General features: G+C 43.6%; 4 protein-coding genes and 1 non-coding gene across 5 annotated transcripts; 3 read left to right on the forward strand and 2 right to left on the reverse strand.

The window, feature by feature from the left end:
• Window positions 1-232: 232 nt before the first annotated feature.
• On the reverse strand, window positions 233-315 carry Trnal-uaa (transfer RNA leucine (anticodon UAA)). Its single transcript has one exon. It is a non-coding gene; the product is annotated as a tRNA-Leu (tRNA).
• A 6,689-nt stretch (window positions 316-7,004) lies between these two features.
• On the reverse strand, window positions 7,005-8,648 carry LOC110308653 (histone H2B type 1-C/E/F/G/I-like). Its single transcript, XM_021181074.3, has 2 exons — window positions 8,231-8,648; window positions 7,005-7,091 (listed from the first exon to the last, which is right to left on the reverse strand). Exons 1-2 carry the CDS (start codon window positions 8,605-8,607, stop codon window positions 7,052-7,054), a joined length of 417 nt encoding a protein of 138 aa, XP_021036733.1. The 5' UTR covers window positions 8,608-8,648; the 3' UTR covers window positions 7,005-7,051.
• A 210-nt stretch (window positions 8,649-8,858) lies between these two features.
• On the forward strand, window positions 8,859-9,351 carry LOC147001062 (histone H2A type 1-B). The gene has a single exon (XM_085831261.1). It carries the CDS (start codon window positions 8,873-8,875, stop codon window positions 9,263-9,265), a length of 393 nt encoding a protein of 130 aa, XP_085687387.1. The 5' UTR covers window positions 8,859-8,872; the 3' UTR covers window positions 9,266-9,351.
• Window positions 9,352-12,973: 3,622 nt separating this feature from the next.
• On the forward strand, window positions 12,974-14,227 carry LOC110308655 (histone H3.1). Its single transcript, XM_021181076.3, has one exon. It carries the CDS (start codon window positions 12,987-12,989, stop codon window positions 13,395-13,397), a length of 411 nt encoding a protein of 136 aa, XP_021036735.1. The 5' UTR covers window positions 12,974-12,986; the 3' UTR covers window positions 13,398-14,227.
• Window positions 14,228-15,721: 1,494 nt separating this feature from the next.
• Window positions 15,722-16,740, forward strand: H1-5 (H1.5 linker histone, cluster member). Its single transcript, XM_021181073.3, has one exon. It carries the CDS (start codon window positions 15,828-15,830, stop codon window positions 16,497-16,499), a length of 672 nt encoding a protein of 223 aa, XP_021036732.1. The 5' UTR covers window positions 15,722-15,827; the 3' UTR covers window positions 16,500-16,740.
• The last annotated feature ends 6,675 nt before the right edge of the window (window positions 16,741-23,415 follow it).

A 23,415-nucleotide genomic window follows, 5' to 3' on the forward strand; every position in this document is an offset into this window, starting at 1 on the left:
CGTGTTGGAAACCTGAGAAGACTATTGTCGAAACCCATCGGCAAACCACTGTCTGTGAAGATGGAGCCACTATTGCCCTATGCTTGGGAGATCTAAGGAAATAGGGAAGCCAGCCCGTGCTACCAGGGTGTATTATAAAAGTAAGTAAGTAAATAAAAAAAAAAATACTCCTTCATGGGGTGGATAAACTCCAAAAGCACCACAGCAACTAGATGAACAGTACAGCCACTGATACTGGGAGTTGGGTTCGAACCCACGCAGGCATCCGCCCATTGGATCTTAAGTCCAACGTCTTAACCACTTGGCCATCCCAGTACAGCTAGCAGATCTTTAAGGATCATTTCAGATCATTCTCTATTCAAGAGCATAAACCAACGCAAAGATTCCTTGAACTATGGCGATTATAATACTGAAAGCTTTTTCTTCATTTTAAGAAATCGTTTTTCATGATTACCTCCAATACAATAAATCTTTGCTTTTCCTTGATATGCAAAGGAAAGCCACCTGTGTGTGGGGGTGGGGGTGGGTAAGGGGAGACGGGGGGGGGGTGGCGGGGATGGTGTAGTTGCATGGGGGTTTTGGAAAGCCTCCTGCTCCACAGGACTGAGATTACAGGAGGGTCCACCACATGCTATATGTACACCAGGTTGGCCTGGAGCTTAGAGGTCCTCCTGCTTTTGCTCCTCTCTTGTTGGCACAGGAGTGTGCCAGCAGGCCGTGATCAAACCCAGGGCTTTGAGCAAGCTAGGCAAGGACTGTGAGTTGAATGTTTTTACTGTGTCCAGGTGTTGGAATTACAGATGTACCATTATGAACAGTTTTTGTTTATTTGTTTTGCTTTATTCTGTTTTGGTTTTTATGATTCATCTGCTTTTGTTGGGGACATGTACTTTCATCTTAAATAGCTGCATATTCAGATTTAGAAGAATAGTATTTGACATTTCCTACCCAAGAAATTTAACTCAAGGAAGCCCGCCTCTTAATCTGGTTTAAAGAATGCCATGCCAACACCAAATCCGAGTTAAGGAAGATGAGAGTGTTTTGCTGTGAGAACAGCAAAACCCTGAATAAATGACCTGGTATACATTCTCCCATGCTTCACTAAGAGGACACAGAATAAAGATGGAGTTTGAGGGAGGGAAATTTATAACATAGCATATCATCTAAGACCATGGCTTGTGAGGCCTTGTGGTTTAAGTTGGTTAAAGTATCTGTCTGGTAAGCAGAAAGGCTTGGGTTTGGGTGCCAGCAGGTACATACATCTGAGGACTAGGCATGCAACAGTTGTGGGAAAAATGAGTCCCTGTTCTCCCAGAATTTCAGGTACAGAGGAAGGGACTCCAGAGATGGGTTGTCTTTTCAAAGAGAAAATATTTATGGAGGGGGAAAAATAAAACTTAAATTAGGGCCTTCTTTGTGTAGAGATTATAAAGGCATTTATAGCCCTACCACCTCACCCTAACCAGTCTGTCTTTACCTGTGAGAGACCAAACTGTGGGAAACTAGATCCTGCAGTCACTCTCACCCTAAAGATCTGGCTGACCCTTTGAAGGGAATTATGTCACCCCCTCCTTCATCGCCTCCACCTGGCGCCTGAGACTGCCAGCTTCACTCCCTCCTTCACTTGGCGCCTAGAACTGCTTAGATTAAGGCAGCTTCACCTCCTCCTCCATGTCTCCGTTTGGTGCCTGGGACTGTTTGTGGCACTCCTAGATAAACTGCAGAATGTTTGAAGGCCGCCCGGGATCGTTAGGGGGCCAACATTCCAAGATAATCAGCATCTGCCCCAGATGTCCATCCATTTCTCTGCATTTTATTATGTCCCCTTGGCCCCTCCCTATTTTCTCTCACTGTGTGCTTATAATCAGGCTCCCAGCCTCCATTAAACAGACCTTGACAACTCTTTGCTTGGTCTTGCTTCCCTTTCTCCGCTCATTTCTCTTGCAGGACTCAGTCCTCCTCAACCCACGGAATAACTAGGTCCTGCTGGACGGGACATTTACCACTTCATTAGTCAGAAACAAAACCAATATCAAGTGAATATATGCATGTATCTACATACATGACTGACAACTCACAACACCTACAGTTAGCAAGCGGGAGTCAACGGTAGATTTTCAGTTCAAAGGGCTCCAGCTCAAGCCCTAGAAAGAGCTGAAAAGATTTCAGTCTGAGGTTAAATATGGGAAAACAGTGTCTCATGCTAAAAGCAATCAGTGGCAGAGGAGACAAGGCCACCTCGCTGTGGAGGATCTGTTTCTGACCTATTTGCCTCTGCAGTCAGTCGGATGAGGCCCTCTTCCTCGCAGGAAGACCTTCTTCTTTCCCTGGGTAAATGTTAGTCTCATCTAAGGAAGGACACAAAAGCTGCACAGGGAAGCCCATGGTGATGTGTGACCAACTAAGTGGACCTCTCATTGCCCTGTCAAGAAGACATGTGTTCTTGAAGGTACAACACTTTGCTGAAAGAGAAAACAAGATTTCAAACTAAGAAGAAGGTTGGAGAAATAGCTCAGGGTCAAGAATGCTTACTGCTCCTTGACTCACGTTTAGTTCTCAGAACCCACATTGTGACACACAACTGCTGTCACTCCAGTCTCGGAGACCAGAGGCGCTCTTTTGAGCCATTTGAGTCCCCGAAGCACATGATAGACATACATACACTGAGGCACACAACCATATACAGAAATAAAAATAAATGAAAAGGATATTTTTTAAGAAGAGACAGCAGATGTGGTGGCTCTTGTCAGCATTTGGGAGACTGAGGTAGGCGGTCAAGGTTACACAGCAAAACTCTGCCCCCCCCCCCAAAACCAAAACAAGTTTACTAACACAGACAAGTAAGAAAGCAATGGAATTTTGTTCCTGTTTTCCATTAGTTCAGCAAGTGTAATATGTTTGTAAATTCAGAAGTGGAGTGTTCTCTGTTTGTTTTTATTGGGGGGGGGCTTCATTTTGTTTTGAGGTATGGTCCTACTATGTAGCCCCAGCTGGCCTCTAACTCTCAGCTATCCTCCTGCATAGGCTTTCTGTGTGCTGGAATTACAGGCATGCATCCTGACCCCTGGCTCAGCCCCACCTCCACTAAATTCAGGGCCTTAGCAATGCTAGGCAAGAGCACTCTAGGACAATCACTGCCAGCTGAGCTGCATCCTAGCCAAGGAGAAACTTGGTGGTGGGGGGAATCTCTTGTACTTGCTCGGAAAAGTTCCTTACTGACCTCCCACTGTCAAAGAACAACTGTACCCAGTGCTGTCAAAGAACAACTGTACCCAGTGTGTTCCTGTACAGTCTGTGGGTTTGACTGTGAAGCAGGTGTCCTATGAAGGTCATCACTCCTGATAAAAAAGATGCCCATGCCTTTGGGCTTGCTTTTCTGTTTGCTTTTTGAGAGAGGACCTCGGGTAGCTTGAGCGACCTTGAACTTCCACTTTTCTGTCTTCATTCCTATGTCCTGGGTTACAGGCCCGAGCCATGGTGCAGGGTGTTATGTGGTAAAACCCTAGCTAGGTATCCAACTTCTTGCATATTAAGCCCACACTGTACCAGCTGAGCTCTTGGGGTCTCTCCATTAGCCCAGGCTGCCCTTATATTTACAGCAGTCGTCCTATCTGGATCTTTTTTTTTTTTTTTTGGTTTTCCGAGACAGGGTTTCTCTGTATAGCCCTGGTTGTCCTGGAACTCACTCTGTAGACCAGGCTGGCCTCGAACTCAGAAATCCGCCTGCCTCTCCCTCCTGAGTGCTGGGATTAAAGGCGTGTGCCACCACGCCCGGTTCTATCTGGATCTTAAAAGCTGGCTTTGTAGGCCTATTTGCTAATTCTCCATCCCAGGGATATTTATCCTGAGACTTAAGAATGATTTTGTTGCTGTGATAAAACACCATGACCGAAGCAGCTTGGCAGAGGAAAGGTCTCGTTCCCATCTTCTAGGTTATAGGTCATGCCTGAGGGAAGTTGGATCTTGAATTCTAAGTAGGAACTTGAGTGCAGAAACTAAAGCAAAGTCTGAAGAGGCATCCTGCTTTCTGGCTTTCGTCAATTCTTCATACTTAGCCATATTGTCCAGGCCACCTAGGGCCACCTGGGTAAAGTGGGACTGCCCACAATGAGCTTCAGATCAGTCATCAATCTGACGCCCCTTCAGACGCATGTCGTGGAGACAATTCCTCACTGGACGTTTCCCCCTTTTCCAGGTGCTTACAGTTCCTGACAACTTGACCAAGAACCAACCAGTACCATGTTGTCAACTCACCAGCCCACCCATTCCCTGCTGTGTGAATGCACAAGACCATGACTGACAGCCTTATAAAACAAAATTTATTACTGAATGTACATAGGAAAAAATTATAGCATTTTCATTTATATTCTTTCCACCATTTGGGTATTAATATTTAGCTATACAGATATAGTTTAAGGACTGAATGATTTAATGCCTCAAAGTAAAACTGAACTATACAGCCAGGTGGTGGTAGTCCATGCCTTTAATCCCAGTAGTTTGGAGACATAGGCAGGAGGATCTCTGAATTTGAGTCCAGCCTGGTCTAGGGAGTTTGTTCTACAACATACAGGGAGGGATACACAGAGAAAGAAACCTTGTCTCAAACAAACCAACCAACTAACCAACCAAGCAATCAAAACAACCAAAACAAACCAACAACCAACCAAAGAAATACATAAGAACACACACACACCAAATTCCAAAACCAACTCCCCCACTTCTTCCACACCCATAAAAGAAACTAAATCAAATAAAAAACCCTACTATACCTTGTGAAGTCATAACAAATAGCTACAGGGACAAACATAACAAGGCACACTGTTCTCAAGTCAAAAGTCTACTTATACATTTTTATACTAAGTATATTAAAAATTTATCCAGGTTTCCTTCTCTTAACCCTACTAGTACAAAATAAATAAATAAATAAATAAATATTGTGTAACATTTTAAAAAAAGTGACTCCCAACTCGTTTTTAATGGTGGCTCATAATTGTGATTTTTTTTTAAAAATCCAAACTAGCTGGCTTTTCCAGTCCCACTATTCCATAAATATATTATACCTTTAATGCTCAAGACCTTGCATAACTTGTATGCAAATCTTTTACTTCACCAGGAACAAAGTTTGTTTCCACAGAGAAGTCACATTCCCTGACCTCCAATACATTCCCAGAACAGGAAGATGACCTGGAGCAAGGCAGATGTCCCCTTCTCTTCTCTTCCTTTACATCAGCTCCATTTAAACAAGCCATTCAGGAGACTGGTGAGAGTCCAGCCGAAGGGGAAAAGACACTGCAACCACTTCCTTACAGTAAAACCAAGTGAATTTTCTGTACTCCTGGGCTAGTTAGCACAGTTTACGTTCTGGCAGGAGCTCTTTCTTCTCTGTCGCCCCCCCCCCCTCCTTTTTGGGACAGAAAAGCCTTATGGAACTCCTGCTGCTGTGGCGCTCCTTCTAGAGCCAGTTTCACACTCAGAGGTCTGCCCGCCTCCCGAGTGCTCGGATTAAAGCCGGTAGGATCAAGTCCTCTGCCTGGGGCACTGTTTTGCACAAAAGAAGCTGCCTTAAAGAGATGTTTTGCCTTTGGCTTCAAGTCCTCTGTGTGACCTTGAGATTCCTTTCTGTGTGAAAGCCAGGGACTGATCGCAAATGAGGTGGGCCCTCCCAAAGATTACGGGAACTCCTTATTGCCGCAGGCAGCAGTGCGGGAGATTCTATCCCTGTAGCTGGAGACTAACAGCCTGGGTCCTAATAGGAGTATTCATCTTTTCATATGCACATAGAACATTATGCCTGCTGCACTGCAGATGAAGGCATTCGTGGCCCAGCAAACTCAGGAAGGGACTTGTTTTGACGTTCTCTTAAAAGACTAATTGTCCAAAGACAAATTTTCAGAAGCTACTGAAATATCAAGACTTTCTTCCGAGAACCGTTTGAAGTAGAGATTGCATCTGCAGAGATCTTCAAGATCAACTCCTTGTGCATACAGACTTGCCACAAATGGTTTATTGCAAGACTGTTCCCTAGCTCACTTCCTTTCCACTTGTTTGCCTGTATAACTTCCATCCTGCACTAAGAAGGAATATAAACGTCAAGACAGCTTTAATCAGGGTATTTGGTTTTCTTTCATCTAATATACCTACACACTTTGTTAGACCTGACAAATCCACAGCTATCTTGAGTAAAGTAAGCTTTATATTTAGAACTGGGAAGCCTGCTGCCTCTCCCAAGGTTAAGATTCCAGAGAGCAGCCCCCTCACTGGCTTTTGAGGTACCTTTTATGAGGAAACATTAGGACTGATAGAAAAGTTGTGTTGTTCGCACCAAGACAGAAGAGTTGGGGGCTCAGGGCTCCAGGCTGCCTGTGAGGTAGATAAGTTATGAAAATACATCATGTGGAAGGGTAGTCATCAAGGTATCTGGTAAGAAACATTTTAGTAAGGCTAAAGGCAATTAAATATTACAGGTTCAGGAGTTTAGCATCATACATTGTGGAGCCACAAGATGAGGAAATTGAAAGACCTGCTTTGCAGGATACATTAGGTGTGGGAAACAAACTTACTCTTGTAAGGTATAGAGACTTAAGAACAATGTATTTTCTGCTTTGGTCTCACAGCTTCTCCGGCTAATCTATTTGCCACCACAGTTTTAATCATGGCACAGTGAGAGGAGACAGGAAACTTCACTTTCCCTCACAAGAATTCAGTCTGAATTCCTTCTAACTCTAAAGCAAGCCTGTAAGCCCAGTGTGAGGCCTAGGAAGGAGGTTTTCTAGGGAAGCCTTGTTACAGAGCACACACAAAATCAAAGATCCAAAGCTACCAATCCTCTGTGGAAAACCCAAACCCCTAAACCCATATGGCGGGGGCGGGGGGGGGGGATGGAAGAGACTCTATTACATATCGGGATAGATTGAAACCTTTATTTTTATAATGTATTAAATACTTCTTTTTCAGGATCATATTGTGGAGGGTGGTTCACAGTTCGGTCTCCACTCAGACAAGCCTCTATTTATGTTGCAGCTTCCGTACAATCATTTTAATTTCCTCAACTTTAAAAGGAAGGAAGATAATAGAATTTGTTCCACAGGATTCTATAGAGATTAATGGAGATGATTAAGGAAAATTGTTAGGCTTTAGTAAGACCTTACAAGTCATACACAGCTAATGTTTCTTTTAGCAGTGGCACACTAACTTCTCACTGATAATTAACTACTTTGAGTTGTTCATATTCGCACCTAAGTCATCACCATTTGCATTTACTATCCTAGAGGACTTACAGAAAAAGGGCTTTTTCGTCTTTAAATTGGTTTGATTTAATCTTTACTTAGTATTTTATCCTCTGAAAAATTCCAGGACAATCCCAAGCAATCAATATCCTTTTGAGGTTTTTTTTCCTCCCACAACCTAATTCCAATCATCACCACACCAGTAGACAATGAAGGTGGAACAGAAGAAATTTTAAAAAGTTGAATACACTTAGGAAAAAAGAAGAAAGCTTTGTTTCCTTGGTGCTTAGCTGGGGCCTTGTAAGAGCAAGTCTGGTTGTACAGGCCTTTAATTCCGGCGATTTATGAAACTGAGGCCGAATGTCCAATCTTGAGGTTAGTCTAGCTATAATTAGTTCGAGAATATACTGCTAACCAGTGAAATCCGTTCTGAAAACAAAAAACTTAAACCAAACGACTAAGAAAATAGGACCCGATCAAATTAAGCTGCGCTTGACTACATCTCAAGTTTTCAGCAAGAATCATGTAGACCTCGGGGCTCTAATGAGGTGTCTGTCTTACTGAACAGAATCTATTGTGACGTCTTAGCTTCAGGAGTTCAAATGCAGATTTGAAACACTAGGTCGTAGCACTAACAACACAGGCTAAATTTAAACTAAGCAATCCTCATTGATTCTGGGATATTAAATAGAAACAATTGTTAATGACTGTGGGTGCAGGAATTTAACCCAAGTACTCAGGACAGAGGGATCAGCCCTCGATTTTCGAGGTTAACCTGATTTAAGAGAATTCTAGGAGAGCTGGGGGCAGAAAAACAATATTAGGATTAAAATAAAAATGTAAAACAAAACCTTAAGACAAAAACCCTTACTAAACCCCTTAAAAATAGTAACTAGAATGTCCGAGTCAGGTAGAATCACCTAACAAGCAATCCATCTCTGTTTTGAGAACGTGGGTGGCTCTGAAAAGAGCCTTCGTGTTTGGAGTGAGTCAGGCGAACTCACTTGGAGCTGGTGTACTTGGTGACGGCCTTGGTGCCCTCCGACACCGCGTGCTTGGCCAGCTCCCCGGGCAGCAGCAGGCGCACGGCCGTCTGGATCTCCCGGGACGTGATGGTCGAGCGCTTGTTGTAATGCGCCAGGCGGGACGCCTCGCCTGCGATGCGCTCGAAGATGTCGTTGACGAACGAGTTCATGATGCCCATGGCCTTGGAGGAGATGCCGGTGTCGGGGTGCACTTGCTTCAGCACCTTGTACACGTACACCGAGTAACTCTCCTTGCGGCTGCGCTTGCGCTTCTTGCCGTCCTTCTTCTGGGCCTTGGTCACCGCCTTCTTGGAGCCCTTCTTCGGGGCGGGAGCGGACTTAACAGGCTCAGGCATGTTAGGTCAAGAACTCTACCACTCTACAAACTTGCGCCGTGAGCCCTTCGCTTTTTAATAAGGCGTTATTCAAATGAGGCTTAGAGATACACATTTCTGATTGGTTAAAATCAGAATCTTCGGCATAAACGCCTCCCATTGGTCTAGACGAAAAGAAGAAGACAGCCAATCGTATAGGCTCTTTTTCGCGCTCGGACAATCCTATAAAGGCTAAGCTCCTCCAACTTTGGCCTTTGCAGTTTTAAGTTCTTCCCTATTCTTTAGAATGTCTGGACGCGGCAAACAGGGCGGTAAGGCTCGCGCCAAGGCCAAGACCCGCTCCTCCCGGGCCGGCCTGCAGTTCCCCGTGGGCCGCGTGCACCGGCTGCTCCGCAAGGGCAACTACTCGGAGCGCGTGGGCGCCGGCGCCCCGGTGTACCTGGCGGCCGTGCTGGAGTACCTGACGGCCGAGATCCTGGAGCTGGCGGGCAACGCGGCCCGCGACAACAAGAAGACGCGCATCATCCCGCGCCACCTGCAGCTGGCCATCCGCAACGACGAGGAGCTCAACAAGCTGCTGGGCCGCGTGACCATCGCGCAGGGCGGCGTCCTGCCCAACATCCAGGCCGTGCTGCTGCCCAAGAAGACCGAGAGCCACCACAAGGCCAAGGGAAAATAAGACAATTGTTTCCTGAACTTTTAAAAAACAAAGGCTCAGCCGGGCGTGGTGGCGCACGCCTTTAATCCCAGCACTCGGGAGGCAGAGGCAGGCGGATTTCTGAGTTCGAGGCCAGCCTGGTCTACAAAGTGAGTGCCAGGACAGCCAGGGCTATACAGAGAAACCCTGTCTCGAAAAAACCAAAAAAAAAAAAAAAAAAAAAAAAAAAAGAAAAAAAAAAAAACAAAGGCTCTTTTCAGAGCTAACACTTTTGTCTTTTAAGGAGCTTAAGCTTTCTTGGTTGCTACTTTTTGTTACTTTTCTATTAAAGGAATCTTGTTTCTCTGATTTTGTGTTATCAAGGTAACATGTCCAATTTGGTAACATGTCCAAATTCTCTTTTTAATGAAGAGAGAAAAACACCGCTTTTTCTCTTAAGTGGCTGTTTTCATTAACTTCTGAGTTGCAAATAGGTTACAAATTTAAAACCATAATCTTTAAAGGCTATTATCTGCCAGTCTTTGATTTACAAAAGTTAAAGTTTAATAGTAGATAGTAACAGCAATTTGTACTTCATGTCACGGTATGACAGTATTCCTGTATTGATTTCCAACCATATTGCAATACATAAGTAGTTTACAGGAGCAGTCTATCGATGTGCAAACTGGCAACGTGAAAAGAGTCCACCTCTTAATGGCAAAATGAATATGTATTAAGCCGTTTGGAAGGTATCCAGGATTTGACCTATTTGGTCTAGCACAAAGGCAAACTCCAGCAAGCCTGGTCTGTCCACGTTCTTGACTCGTATGCAGCAACTGTCTCCGCATCACTACCGAATGAGACTCTTGATAAAGAATGAATGTCCCTACATTACTGCTTTTGGTTAGAGTGGAGCCCTAGTTTCTACTTTTCCCTTTGCTGAAGAATTCTGGCTTTAGTACCTATGTTTGGGAGCAAAGGAGAATCCAGGAGAGTAGAATGCCAGGGATTTCTTTCACAGGCCCAATCTCTTTCAGTATTAACTCAGCCTCACCAAGAAGAATATTAACAGGATTAAACATGCTCAAGGCAACAAAACCGGCCAAGTTTCAAACTACTTTATACAGGGAACTTAATGTTTAACCCCAAATATATCACTTGGGTATAAGGATTAATTGAAGATGACACTGAACACAGGGATGGTGACACACTTGACAGAAGTCTCCCTTTTCTTTACAGTGCCATGAAGGAGAATTTCCATTGTGCTCTGACCTACCAAAAAATAATGTCCATCGTTGAGGATTTTTGCTGGTTAGCCTCTCCTGTTACTAGTTTATGTATTTACCTTCCCATGTATTTATTCTCCAGATCCTTAAAAGAGCCAGTAAACTTCGTTTTTACGTTTTCTTGAGCTTGCTTGTTGCAAAGCTTTCTCTGTATATATTTTATAAATCATTCTCCCTGCTAAGATGCCATTTGTCAAGTCAATTTGCAGGTCCCAGGTACCAAGCTTAAAGTTAGATGAAGTTTCTTTTCTTTTCTTTTTTTTTCTTCCTGTTTTTATCTCTTTTCATTAAAAAGAGAATTGGACTCAAGTGTTTTGTGTTATAAAATTTCAAATTATGTGCACAGAGCCTGTGCTTTTCCCATAGGTAGAATGCTTTTTGGTTTTAAAATAATTGTTGCAAGGAAAGAAGATTTTTGAGGCTTTTCTGCAGGATGCCAAGACCACTCACAACCTCTACAAGCCCTGGAGAATGGAGTCATTAACAGACAAGCTTGGGCACTTCACAATGTACTTACACAAGCTATTAAAATTAAAGGTGGCATTACTTTCAAGAGTAACAAAAACGCTGACACATTTTAGAGGTAAATATCACTGACATTGCAAGTAAGAGAAGAATGGGAGAAAACTCATTTGCTCTAGAAGATAGTAAAAGGTGTTTGGTAATTCTTTCCAAACAGCTGGAGTCTCAAGAACCAAGCAACACTGTTGCCTTTAAAATGGGTTTTCTAGCAATAAAGTCATCTTTGGCCTCTGTATTGTGCCTCTTATTTGTAAATGTAAGGTAGAGAATGCCTGGGTGCAGTTGTTTTCCATGGGTAGAGAAAGAGGACAGGAGCCAGTTCTGAACAGTCCTTTTTATCTCCTCCCTCTGCAAATAATAATAATAATAATAATAATAATAATAATAATAATAATAATGATAATAATAATTATGGGGCAACAACTCTGATTCTTGAATGATTTTGGAATGAAGAAAACAGGAATCACTTTTCAGCAGATATGTGGCAAGTCTGAGAAAAGCACAGAGGGAAGCAGCCCAAAGATGGTGTTTGAATCCCTCCTTTCCAAATAATTACATATGGAAAAAAACAAACAAACAAACAAAAAAAACACATTTTGGCAAAGTGTGGGAGCTCAGGGTCACATCTAAGATTCAACTACACTGATACATCTTTAACACTCTAATTCACAGGCTGTTTAGCTTTTGTTATAAAGAAAGCACTTTGCACATCTGACATTGTCAGAAACATTTGTCTTCAGCCCTCTTAGGCTGTGAGTACATCAACCAAGCACAAAGACTATGCTGTGAGTGAAGGCAGGTTAGGAGCCTGACTCGTAAAGGATGACCTGTGGGTAGCTCCGAATGTGGGGTGGATAGAGCTATTTTCAAATAAGCGTCTCCAGAATCCGGAGTTTCAGCAGTTCTTTTTTCCTGATAATCTTGGTAAGGTTCTCTGGTAAACAGCAAGTAAATATTGCTTGTGCCTGATATTCCCAATTAGGCAAAAAGCCTGTTCATAAAACAACATGCTTACTGTCTGATCTTCTTGCTTTTGTTTCTGGCAAATTTGACCACATTAACTGGGGGAAAGGGCCTGGGTAAAAGCGGCACCAAGCACTCCCGAAAAGTCATGTGCAACGTGCTGAATATCACCAAGCCTGCCATCTTCTTCCTGGCTCAGCAGGATCATCAAGATCACCCCTTGCTGAGTTACTCCAAAGGCTGCCTTGGTCTCTCCTAAAGCTGTATACATATTGTGTGTGTGTGTGTGTTGGGGGGTGGGGTGGGGCTGCTATCTGTGAATTCCGGCGTTTGCTTTCAACCTTGAATGGTGCAACTTTGTAACTTGTAAATGAATGCCAGCCAGGTACCCCTGTCCCCTACAGTGTTGCTGTAGAATAGTAACAGAATCTCAAAGCCTTCTGGATCTCAAAGCTCCAGTAAGTTGCAGATTCACTCATTTTGAATTTTTTTTTCGCGCCAAAATCGCAACCGCTGAGAGAAAGGCAGTGTTAATTACAATTTCTAAAAGTTTCTAGTCATAAAAATGTTGCAAGCAGTTCTTGAGCGAAATCAAGGGTAAGAAGTGCTCATGACTCCAGGAATAACTTTTTTTTTTTTTGTTAATTTTCCTTTCAGATTTCTTTCCATTAAATTTCTGCCCCCAAACAACGGTACTCTTGTTTAAATAAATAGCGAAGAGGTCTTTTGACCTCCAAAGCCAACATTATCACGAGATGATAAATTCTGGGAGTTGCTAGAGTAATTGTTATGTAAAAATATGAAATTTGTACGTTAAATATAAAATGTAGGCAACGTTTTTCCTTTCTTTACTCGGTTTAAACGCGGACCAATCCCCTGTCTGGAACTATGATGTCAGCAGTTTTCTGTCCAATCCAAAAGGGTGGCTTGTTATATATATACTTGGGCTTTTTCCTCTCAACACCATTTTATTCACTTTCTGGTGTATTGACATGGCTCGTACTAAGCAAACCGCTCGCAAGTCCACCGGCGGCAAGGCCCCGCGCAAGCAGCTGGCCACCAAGGCTGCCCGCAAGAGCGCCCCGGCCACCGGCGGCGTGAAGAAGCCTCACCGCTACCGCCCCGGCACCGTGGCCCTGCGCGAGATCCGGCGCTACCAGAAGTCGACCGAGCTGCTGATCCGCAAGCTGCCGTTCCAGCGCCTGGTGCGCGAGATCGCGCAGGACTTCAAGACCGACCTGCGCTTCCAGAGCTCGGCCGTCATGGCTCTCCAGGAGGCCTGTGAGGCCTACCTTGTGGGTCTGTTTGAGGACACCAACTTGTGCGCCATCCACGCCAAGCGTGTCACCATCATGCCCAAGGACATCCAGTTGGCCCGCCGCATCCGCGGGGAGAGGGCGTGATTCCCCTACCTGTTATAACAAAAGGCTCTTTTCAGAGCCCCCTCCTTTGTCACCAAAAAGAGGCTGTTTACCCACCTCAAGAGCTAGTGTAAAGTTATGAGTATTGTTTGTACACATCCATGTCCAACATCTGTTTTCTAGTATCTGACTATATGTGCTACATCCTCCTAAGCTGCTACAATATAGGTGAGGTTAGTTTACCATCTACAGGCATAGGCCTTTGAAACAACCTGACTTCATGGTGGCAGCCAACTAAAACGTGTGGAAGTTAACTCCTACAGCAGATCTGTAGATTCATGCTTTCTGGATGGATACTATAATGCTACTAGTTAATGCAAAATCCCCAGGTGTGTTCCCTAGATCTGAAAATTGCATGCATAATGAGCATTACTTGATTGGGGGGGGAGGGCAAGGTTTGGAATTTGGCAATCTTGAACCCTTTTAAGTACTAACATTGGCCCTTTGTAATTAGCTTGATGCTGTGACAAAGTAAAGTTGGAGTCAAAATGTCTTTGACATACATGATTTTCTTTTAACCATATATGCCTTGTCAGTTTTGTACACCATTCCCAGAGTATGTGTAACAAATATATTGGCTTCTTTCGCAGCCTTGCCACCCTTTACTGGTAAGACAGCCGCCTTTTATTTTATTTATTTATAGATAAGGACTCAAAAGCAGCCCAGTGTTCAATGTTGGACTTGCTTGAATATGTAGCAATGGAAAACCCTGTAATCCTAAACTTGCTTCAGTTAAATAATTGATAGGATTATAGGTGTGCCCCAATAAATTATGCTTAAGAAAGACTGCTATTGTCCAAAACAAAACAAAACCCCAGACTGTGTTTCTTTGGAAAACAAAGTAATAAAATTCTTTGTGATTTATTAATGCCCTTTATTAAACTAGTACAAATCTTGTACATCTTTCCTCACCCAAAGCAAAACTCACTTCTATTTCTACTATAGTAAACTTTAATTTTTCTTTTTTCTTTCTTTCTTCCTTTCTTTCCTTTTTTGGTTTTTGAAGACAAGGTTTCTCTGTGTAATCCTAGGTGTCCTGGAACTAGATTTATAGACTTCAGACTGGTCTTGAGCTCAGAGTTCCACCTGCCTCTGCCTCCCAAATTCCTGGTGTGTCAGCTTCTCCAAATCTTTGAATTTGAATAAGTATAGGTCACCCAATAGTATTCTAGAATATTGGCCTGCTTGTCATCTAAACATGCAAAAATATCAATATTGTTATTGGCTATTTACTTGAGAGTGTGACTGTGCTGTTTGCTAAATACTTTCAAAATCTCACTGGCCATCTCATTTGAGAGCGGTGGGATCTCCCTGAAAAATTTTTGAAAGTTTTAGAATTTTTCCAATGTAAAATATTCTTTAATGTATTTTCTGTCTACAAATATCCCTAGGAAATGGCGAAAGCCCATTTCTCAGAACCATATCTAATTTATTTTTTACTTAGAAATAAGGCCATCGTCATCTGAAGTTAGTGATTCCTTTTTAAGTATGAGCTATGTTTTAAAGCTTTCTTTGAATGAGGGTTTGCCTACTTGTATGTATGTGCATCACTTGTATGCCTGGTACTGGGCCAGTCCTGCAGAAGGTCCGAGATCCCCTGGAACAGGAGGTATAGACAGTTGCAAGCTGACCTGTGGGTGCTGGGAACTAAACCCAAATCCCAAAGAGCAGCCAGTGGTAACTGCTACACCATCAGCTCCTAAATATAATGATTTCTAATCTCCTTACTTCAAAGAAGTCGCTCTCACACTGGAAATATTGCGTTCTCCATTAAAGATATCAATGCATACAAAGTACTAGGAGCTTGAACCATTTTTAAAGAGAAATATCTAAAGTAGTTAATTTTAGTCTGGAGCCAACCAGGCACTCTAGCCTGTGTTATTTGCTACAGACACAAACAACGTTTTTGCACAAACCAAAAGAACTATTAGTTTTACTCTTTCAAAAATTAAAGGCGGTATCTTTGTACAAATTCTCTTAAGTAATGTTCCTTGCATACTTCGTATAAGTTAACAAAAATATGCAAGTAACTCTCAGGATGCGCTCTGCTTGGTGGATTTTTTGTAAACACTGGAAGGATTTTTAAAAATATCTTTGGCCAGTTCCGTGTGATTCAAAAAAACACACACAGGTACGTGAAACCGAAGGCTGTTCTCCCTTGGAACTCCAAACTGCTAATTTCTGTGTTATTATTTTCGGCAGTAAGTAAAAATTTGGGGAATAACAAACACAATTTGGGATTGTAACCTTGAGTCGCCGCGGGCAGAGGGCGGTGGATTGGCCGCTCCACCAATCACAGCCCAGCACCGGCTTATATAAACCAGGAGCCTGAGCAAAGGAGCATCGCAAAATTTGCTCTTCGCGTTACATTTCTTCTAGTTTTCTAGCAACTAGCAGCTCTTTGTTCTCGCCATGTCTGAGACTGCTCCCGCCGAGACCGCGGCTCCGGCTCCTGTAGAGAAGTCTCCCGCCAAGAAGAAGACAGCGAAAAAAGCTGGCGGGGCGAAGCGCAAGGCCACTGGCCCCCCGGTGTCCGAGCTCATCACTAAGGCTGTTTCTGCCTCTAAGGAGCGCGGCGGCGTGTCCCTGCCTGCCCTTAAGAAGGCACTGGCTGCTGGTGGCTACGATGTGGAGAAGAACAACAGCCGCATCAAGCTTGGGCTTAAGAGTCTGGTGAGCAAGGGTACCCTGGTGCAGACCAAGGGCACCGGCGCCTCCGGTTCCTTCAAGCTTAACAAGAAGGCGGCTTCTGGCGAGGCCAAGCCCAAGGCTAAGAAGACAGGGGCTGCCAAGGCAAAGAAGCCTGCAGGTGCTACCCCTAAAAAGCCTAAGAAGACTGCGGGGGCAAAGAAAACCGTGAAGAAAACTCCAAAGAAAGCGAAGAAGCCTGCGGCGGCTGGAGTGAAGAAAGTTGCCAAGAGTCCTAAGAAGGCCAAGGCTGCTGCCAAGCCTAAAAAGGCAGCAAAGAGCCCGGCCAAGCCCAAGGCGGTGAAGTCTAAGGCATCCAAACCTAAGGTTACCAAGCCTAAGACAGCTAAGCCTAAGACTGCCAAGGCCAAGAAGGCTGTTGCCAAAAAGAAGTAGGTTTGCTTGCAACAGCAACAAAGCCCCAAAGGCTCTTTTCAGAGCCACCTAGAGAGCTCTGTGATTGTAGCTGTACACACTTATGCTTTCCGCGGTCTGTTTCGATTGGGCCAGTTAACTGGAACACTTCCGGTGCTCACAGTCTACAAGGTAAGAGTTAAGATGGCTGTTAGGTGCTATGGTCATCTGGTGACCTTTGGGATAATTGCTCTCCGGCGAGTCTGTATGTGAGACATAACTGCATTGCACACATTCATTTCCCTACCTCCATGTGCTAGCTGGTTGTAGTCTGCGTGGGTATTTTCCCTGGTGTGGAAGCTCTGTTAGAGGAGTAGGTAACATTAACTTGGTCAGTGTAAAGTGAGGCTTCCACACAGTAGTTAACGCAGGGCGCGAAAAAGATCGAATTCATTGGCTGTATGCTATAGTATCACCTAAACCAATGGTACGCTGGTTTATTACTAACTTTAAACTTGATTGGACAGTTATTTTATGACGTTTACAGATACGCGATATTCATCGCCATAGTTGTCTGAAACGCAACCAGTGCGGAGACCGTCCTACGCACCCCCCCTCACTTTAAAAGTTTACCTTTCATCTTAATATCTGGTGAAAGTCCGGGCCCTACTGGAAGGGCTCTTAGGCGACCACCTCGTATACAGAACAGCAAGAAGTGGAAGCGCAGCCGTAAGCTGTAGATGTTGAAGGTCTTGAAGCAGACCCTGAACACTGACATCTTTTCCAAAGCCCTGGTCCACTCACGTGTCCGAGTGCACAAAGGCTGTGCACAAATTTCCACTCTCCCAAGTCATTTACAGTTTTTAATGGAGCTTTTTCACTCAATTCTTCCATTTTTCTCAGTTCTTCACTCAGTTCTTCCACACAGACACTCAAGTCCCATGAAGAACTAGAACGGTCCTTTCGTTTTAAAGGTTTGTTAATGTGTGACTCCCCTACGTAGGACTTTTATTGTATTTAACATTAGTTTAACATTAGGTCAGTTTTAAGTATTAAAGACAACGTAGCGTTTTCACTTTTAAAGTTAAATTCTCGCCAATACTACTAATTGGTAATTAGTTCTCACGGCCATTCCAGGCTTCCTAGTGATACAGGTAGGAATGATCGGAATAGTTTCAGGGAAGTTTCAAGTCACTTTTCCTTCTCTCTCTCTCTCTCTCTCTCTCTCTCTCTCTCTCTCACTCTCTCCTCTCTTTCTGTCTTTTCTTTTCTCCATTATTAAGGATTGGGAATGTGGTTTCTTGCTCACCACATGGCAGGCTTAATGGCTTAAGGCAGAATTGGCTCCTTGTGTATACACTATGCTGGTAGCTCGATTTTTTTTTCTTTTCCTTTTCTGTCAGTCTGTATTCTGGTCTGGATAAGGCAAAATAGCCGTATTTATTCCCATAGCCATACGTTTCTATGATTTTTCTACAATGAAAATGGCAGCTTCATTTTGTCCCCGTGGGTTTTATTTGTCTCTTAATGTTTTGCCCTTTTAAAAATTAATATTTGTAATTACTTTCAGATAGTGTCACAGACCAGCATAGACCTCCAACTGACAGCAATTCTTGCCGAGCCTCAGTTCTGGGATAATTATATGTTAAAATGCAGGCACCATCTTGCCCGGTTGTCATTAATTCCACGGGGTTAGAATTTTCCTTCATCTACAATGCAGATCATTCCCTTAGAATTGGCTCTATGTCTCATTTCGATACATCTCTGAATGAGTTGCTTTCAGCAAAGATGTAAAATGCCTTTTACCCCATCTCAAGGCCTCATTCCTAAGAGTTTAAGTGACCAACTTGAGTATGTTGCAAATTAAATACCATAGGTTATTTGTATAGATTTTTATATGTATTTTAAACAAATAGAAAATTAGATATCAAGTAGGTAATTGGTAAAATATTATTCTTTTCTTGAGTCACAATGGTATTCCTTAAATTTGCTAGAGAGACAGGATATAGGCAAATGTATGTTGCCTCTGAATTCTTTTTTGTATTGATATATCTTCATAGGAATGCTATTCTATTTATTTATATATAATTTAAAAGAAGTCTGGAAAGTTTTGGGACTGAGTTAAATTTATTATTTTAGAGTGCTAAGTTGTTGTGTTGCAGAATGCTATGTATGGAAGCACTAAGAATAGTGTGATGGTTTGTGTATTGTAGGTCCAGGGAGTGGCACTATTTGGAGGCCTTGTTGAAGCAGATGTGGCCTTGTTGGAGTAGATGTGTCACTGTAGGCGTGGGCTTTAAAACCCTACTCCTAGCTGTCTGGAAGGGAGTCTAGCAGACTTTACATGAATCTTAGAACTCTCAGCTCCTCCTATACCATGCCTGTCTGGATGCTGCTATATTCCTGGTCTTGATGATAATGGACTGAACCTCTGAACCTGTAAGCCAGCCCCAATTAAATGTTGCCTTTTATAAAACCTGCCTTGGTCATGGTATCTGTTCACAGCAGTAAAGCCCTAACTAAGACAGAAGTTGGTACCAGGAGTGGCATACGAACCCCCCCCCCCCCCCCACACACACACAAATGTCCATTAGATTTAAGTTAGTACTGAGAGTATGGTATTACTGTGATAGGCCTGACTATGTTTATGTTTGGAAGAATGTGGATTTTGGGACTTTGGATTTGGAAATCCTTGGAATGCTCTAAGTGGGGCTTAATTGGCCAACCAATTAGGAATATGGAAGACAGTGGTGCTAAGGGTCATTTGAACTGTTTAGGCGTGCTGGCCTAAGATGTTTCAATGGAAAGAACTGCAATATGTGGCTGAGAGACTGTTTTTGTGAAGAACATTGGCTACTTTTTGCCCTGTCTAAAGGAGTCTTCCTGAGGCTGAGGTGAAGAGACTCAGATTAATTGCATTGACAAAGGAAGTCTCAGAAACACCCACGAGAGATTTGTTTTTTGGTTAGGTCTTATGAAGAACATTTTAACAAGCGTAGCAAGCTGAGGAAGGAAAAATACAAAATATATAGTTTGAATATTAAAGGGACACCAGGAAGTGAAATAGAGCTGAGTCTTGTTTTCAAGGATATTAAATTGAATTAAGGGAGTTAGTGACCTTGGGGCAAAGTTCCACCCAGCTAAATTTAGGTCCAGGCATGGTTGTAGAAGCCTTTAATTCCCAGAGACAAAGACAAGCAGATCTCTGAGTTCAAGGCCAGCCTAAAACAAAGCAAATTCTAGGTGAAGAAAAAATTAAATCCTGGTTTGGTGGACCACACCTTTAATCCCAGTGTTTAGGAGACAAGCATGCACATTTCTGAGTTCCAAGTCAGTCAGTCTACAGAGCAAGTTCCAGGACAGCCAAGCTTAGGCAGTGAAGGAGTTGGAAAACAGAAAGCTGGTGATTATGTAAGAGAACAAGGGGGCCATGTTCCAGCCCCAGCAAGCAGCAGAACTTAGCAGCTTTGGAATTGTGTCTCTGGCTTTAGAGTCCAGAACAGAAGGGACTCCTGGGACAACTGATACTGTTTAGCTGGAGCTAAGAAATTAGTGGCAATTAAGAAGAGACCAGCATGACTGAGGTGAAATCTTCTGAGAAGTGTTTTCTGAGAGCACAAAGAAGCTGTGTTTCAGAGATGGCCAAGATTGCACCTCCTGCAGCCCTGTACTTGAAAATGTGTAAGAGTTACCCAGGTGGTACTGGTTTTGAAGGCATGAAGGGGTAATGAAGAGCAGGTGAGGCTCGGTACTGTGAGAGGCCAGGGAAGGCCATTGGTGAAAGTGCAGCCTCAGTTGCAGTTGATGGCCCAGGACTGAAGGTGTCATGCAAAGAAGTTGAGGTTTGGCACCATGAAGAGAGCCTATGAGAGGCTATTGGTGAAGCCTAGTTGCAGTGGAAGTCCCCAGTGTGTGCCCTTTCCCCATCCTTGAGTAGGCTGAACAAACCTGGGAAGGTTTTACAACCTAATTGGAGTTGCCTGGCCTCACTGCATTTACATTTTCCCACAGGAGCTTTGAGGAGTAGACAGCCTGATGAGCTTGCTTTGCAACTCAATCCTGCTGAAACAAAGGTTGGGGTCTGTGGGCTTTCCTTATATAAACTGCAAGTGCTGAAAATTAAACTTTGAGCCTTGATAAGAAACTTTGTCTTGGCTTCATCCTTCTCTTGCCCTCCCACCCCTCCTGCCTCCAGTTCCTTTTTCATTCCCAGCCTCCCTTTCAGTTCATCCATGACTGCTGGACAGCTACACCAGTGTATTGGAGATGCCAGTAACATGGGATGATCACCAAAAACAGCAGCTGCAGTGGAGTGGATCAACCTGAGCTTACAGTGCTACAGAGGGCAGAGCTGGAGAAGTGACGCCAGCCATTTAGAGGAGCCCAGAAGATCATGTGTGGATCCCAGACATTGGAACATGAAGCTGTAACACTGAAGTTGCCTTGGAGATGCCAAGATGTTAAAGATGCCAGAGCCATGGCCTATCTGCTGAGGAAAGCTGCTAACATAGAGTGGAACCAGCCCAGACAGTCAACAAAGATGAAAAAGGAACTGGAGATCTGAAAACTGCTTTGACATCAGACATGGAGATGCAGAGTTTGGAGTTTGCCCAGCTGGTTTCCTGTCTTGATTCTGGGATTACAGTTAAGTGTTTGGATGGATCTCAGAAGAGACTTTGAACTTTGGACTTCTAACTTTGTGATACTGCTATAGACTATGGAGACTTTGGAAGCTGGGCTACTTGTACTATTTTATTATGCTATGATTAGGTATGGCCCCCAAAGTCTCATGTGTTTGAACAAGCCTATGGGGAGTTGTTGAATGTGGTAGTTTGTATGCTTGGTCCAAGGAGTGGTATTTGGAGGTTTGGCCTTATTGAAGCAGGTGTGGCTTGTTGGAGTAGGTGTGTCACTGTGGGTGTGGGCTTTAAGACCCTGCTCCTAGCTGTCTGGAAGGGAGTCTTCCATTAGCAGCCTTCAGATGAAGACTTAGAACTCTTAACTCCTCCTGCACTGTGGATGCTGTTATGTTCCTGCCTTGATGATAATGGACTGAACCTCTTCACCTGTAAGCCAGCCCCAATTAAATGTTGCCTTTTATAAAACTTGCCTTGGTCATGGTGTTTGTTCACAGCAGTAAAATCCTAACTAAGACAAACAGCCAAGTGGCCAACTTCACAAAGGAGAGCCTCTATTTCTTGCTTTCTAGTTCTCCTTTCTCTTCAGGACTTGCCTCAAACCTTACATGCTTGAGTTCACAAAACCTGTGCCACCATGTAGGGGCCCTAAGAAGACCTTCCCTTGCACCTGTTTATTTCTGTCTCAGCCGTTGTCACTTTCTGCTCATGTCTTGCAGCATCCACCTTAGATTTCAGACTGTCTGTCAGCTGCAGGTGGATGTGACTATGTGATCCCACTGCTGACTTTTGAGCATGACTCAATAAGTGTTGAAATGGGAACTAGAAAAGTTAGAAATGATGGGACATAGAGATACAAAGGACAAAGAGCTTACCACTTATAGTGGTTTTAAATGAAAGCTGTTCCCCATTGTCACTGGTATACCTGTTCTCTGTTGCTGATGCTCTCTGCAGACTTTAGAAGGTGAGGTCTTGCTGAGAACGTTGTCACTGGGGGCGAGGTCAGAGAGCCTAAGGCCCAGCCCTGCTTAGAGTTTGCTCTCAGCTTCATTCTTGTAGTTGATATATGAGGTCACAACTTCCAGCTTTCAGCTCCAAGTGGCACGCATGGTCCCTGCCATTATGGGCTCTAGCCGTCTGAAATGGTAAGCCAAAATAACCTTTCTTCTATAAGTTGAGTTCATCTTGGTATTTTATCATAGCAGAAGGAAAGTAACTAATTATTACATTGTGTGTGTGTGTGTGTGTGTGTGTGTGTGTGTTCATGAGCTTGCAAGTGGAAAAAACGGGGTCTGATCCCCTGGTTCTGGCAACTACAATTAGGTCCTCTACAAGAACATTATATGCTTAGTCAACTGTCGACTGCTCTCTCCAGCCCCCATTGTTTGGTATTTGAGTGTAGCAGGCCTGCCAACACAACACTCTCGTCTCAGTCTCCTGAATGCTGGGAGTATAGGTGTGTGACACCATGCCCCAGTTCCATTACTACTGACTTATTTAATCATTTGCTGTACACTAATTTACAATGAAGAAAATTTCACTTTTACAGTCCTTCCCCATATCTTGACCATATTCTGTGTCAATATTTTTAGTTAAAATTATGTTGAGTTTACATTATTTTGATTATATACTATTCTGGTCTAAACACCACTTGATAATTAAATTACCTCTTTATGGTGGTTGGAAGGAGAATGGTTCCCATAGGCTCATATATTCGAGTGTTTGGTACTTATTTGATGGACCTATTTTGGGAAGGATTAGGAGATGTGGGCTTAGAGTGGGGGGTGTGTCACTGGGGATAGGCTTTGAGGAATCACATTCTCTCTCCTCTCTCTCTGTCTCTGTGTATGTGTGTCTCTGTCTGTCTCTGTCTCTCTGTTTCTCTCTCCCCTTGTTGATTAGATGTGAGTAGCTCTCAGCATCTCCTCTGGGGCCATACTTATCTGCTCAATGCTGTGCTCCCCACTATTCTGGTCATGGGCTCATCCTCTGAAATTACAAGCAAGCCTCCAAGTAAATATTTTCTTTGGTAAGTGTTTGTCTTGATTGTGGTGTCTCCCCACAGCACTAGAATAGTGACAAATGACAGCTGCTTTCTCATCTAACCCCTTTCTGTTCACTGCCTTCCAGCAGAGCTGTGTAGCACTGTGTTTAAAGGATGTCAAGGAACTTCTATGCCATTCTTGTGGCTCCTGTTTATGTTCAGAAGGACTCCATTTGGAATCGCCTTGGAGGCCTGCCCCATGTTTATCTGAGATTGGGTTTCTAGCATCTGACCTAGGAGGAAAGTCACATCTGGAATGTGGGTTGTACCAACCCAA

Source organism: Mus caroli, unplaced genomic scaffold, assembly GCF_978045245.1.
Source record: "Mus caroli unplaced genomic scaffold, Mus_caroli_1 scaffold_15, whole genome shotgun sequence".
Lineage (NCBI taxonomy): Eukaryota > Metazoa > Chordata > Mammalia > Rodentia > Muridae > Mus > Mus caroli.

Bases quoted from the DNA above. Each gene is read 5' to 3' on its own strand.
- LOC110308653 (XM_021181074.3), bottom strand. From the start codon at position 8,607: ATGCCTGAGCCTGTTAAGTCCGCTCCCGCCCCGAAGAAGGGCTCCAAG. The intron at 7,092-8,230 runs GTGAGTTCGCCT...TAATCTCTATAG, and splicing joins ACCAAGTACACCAGCTCCAA to AATCCTGTGGAACAAATTCT.
- LOC147001062 (XM_085831261.1), top strand. From the start codon at position 8,873: ATGTCTGGACGCGGCAAACAGGGCGGTAAGGCTCGCGCCAAGGCCAAG.
- LOC110308655 (XM_021181076.3), top strand. From the start codon at position 12,987: ATGGCTCGTACTAAGCAAACCGCTCGCAAGTCCACCGGCGGCAAGGCC.
- H1-5 (XM_021181073.3), top strand. From the start codon at position 15,828: ATGTCTGAGACTGCTCCCGCCGAGACCGCGGCTCCGGCTCCTGTAGAG.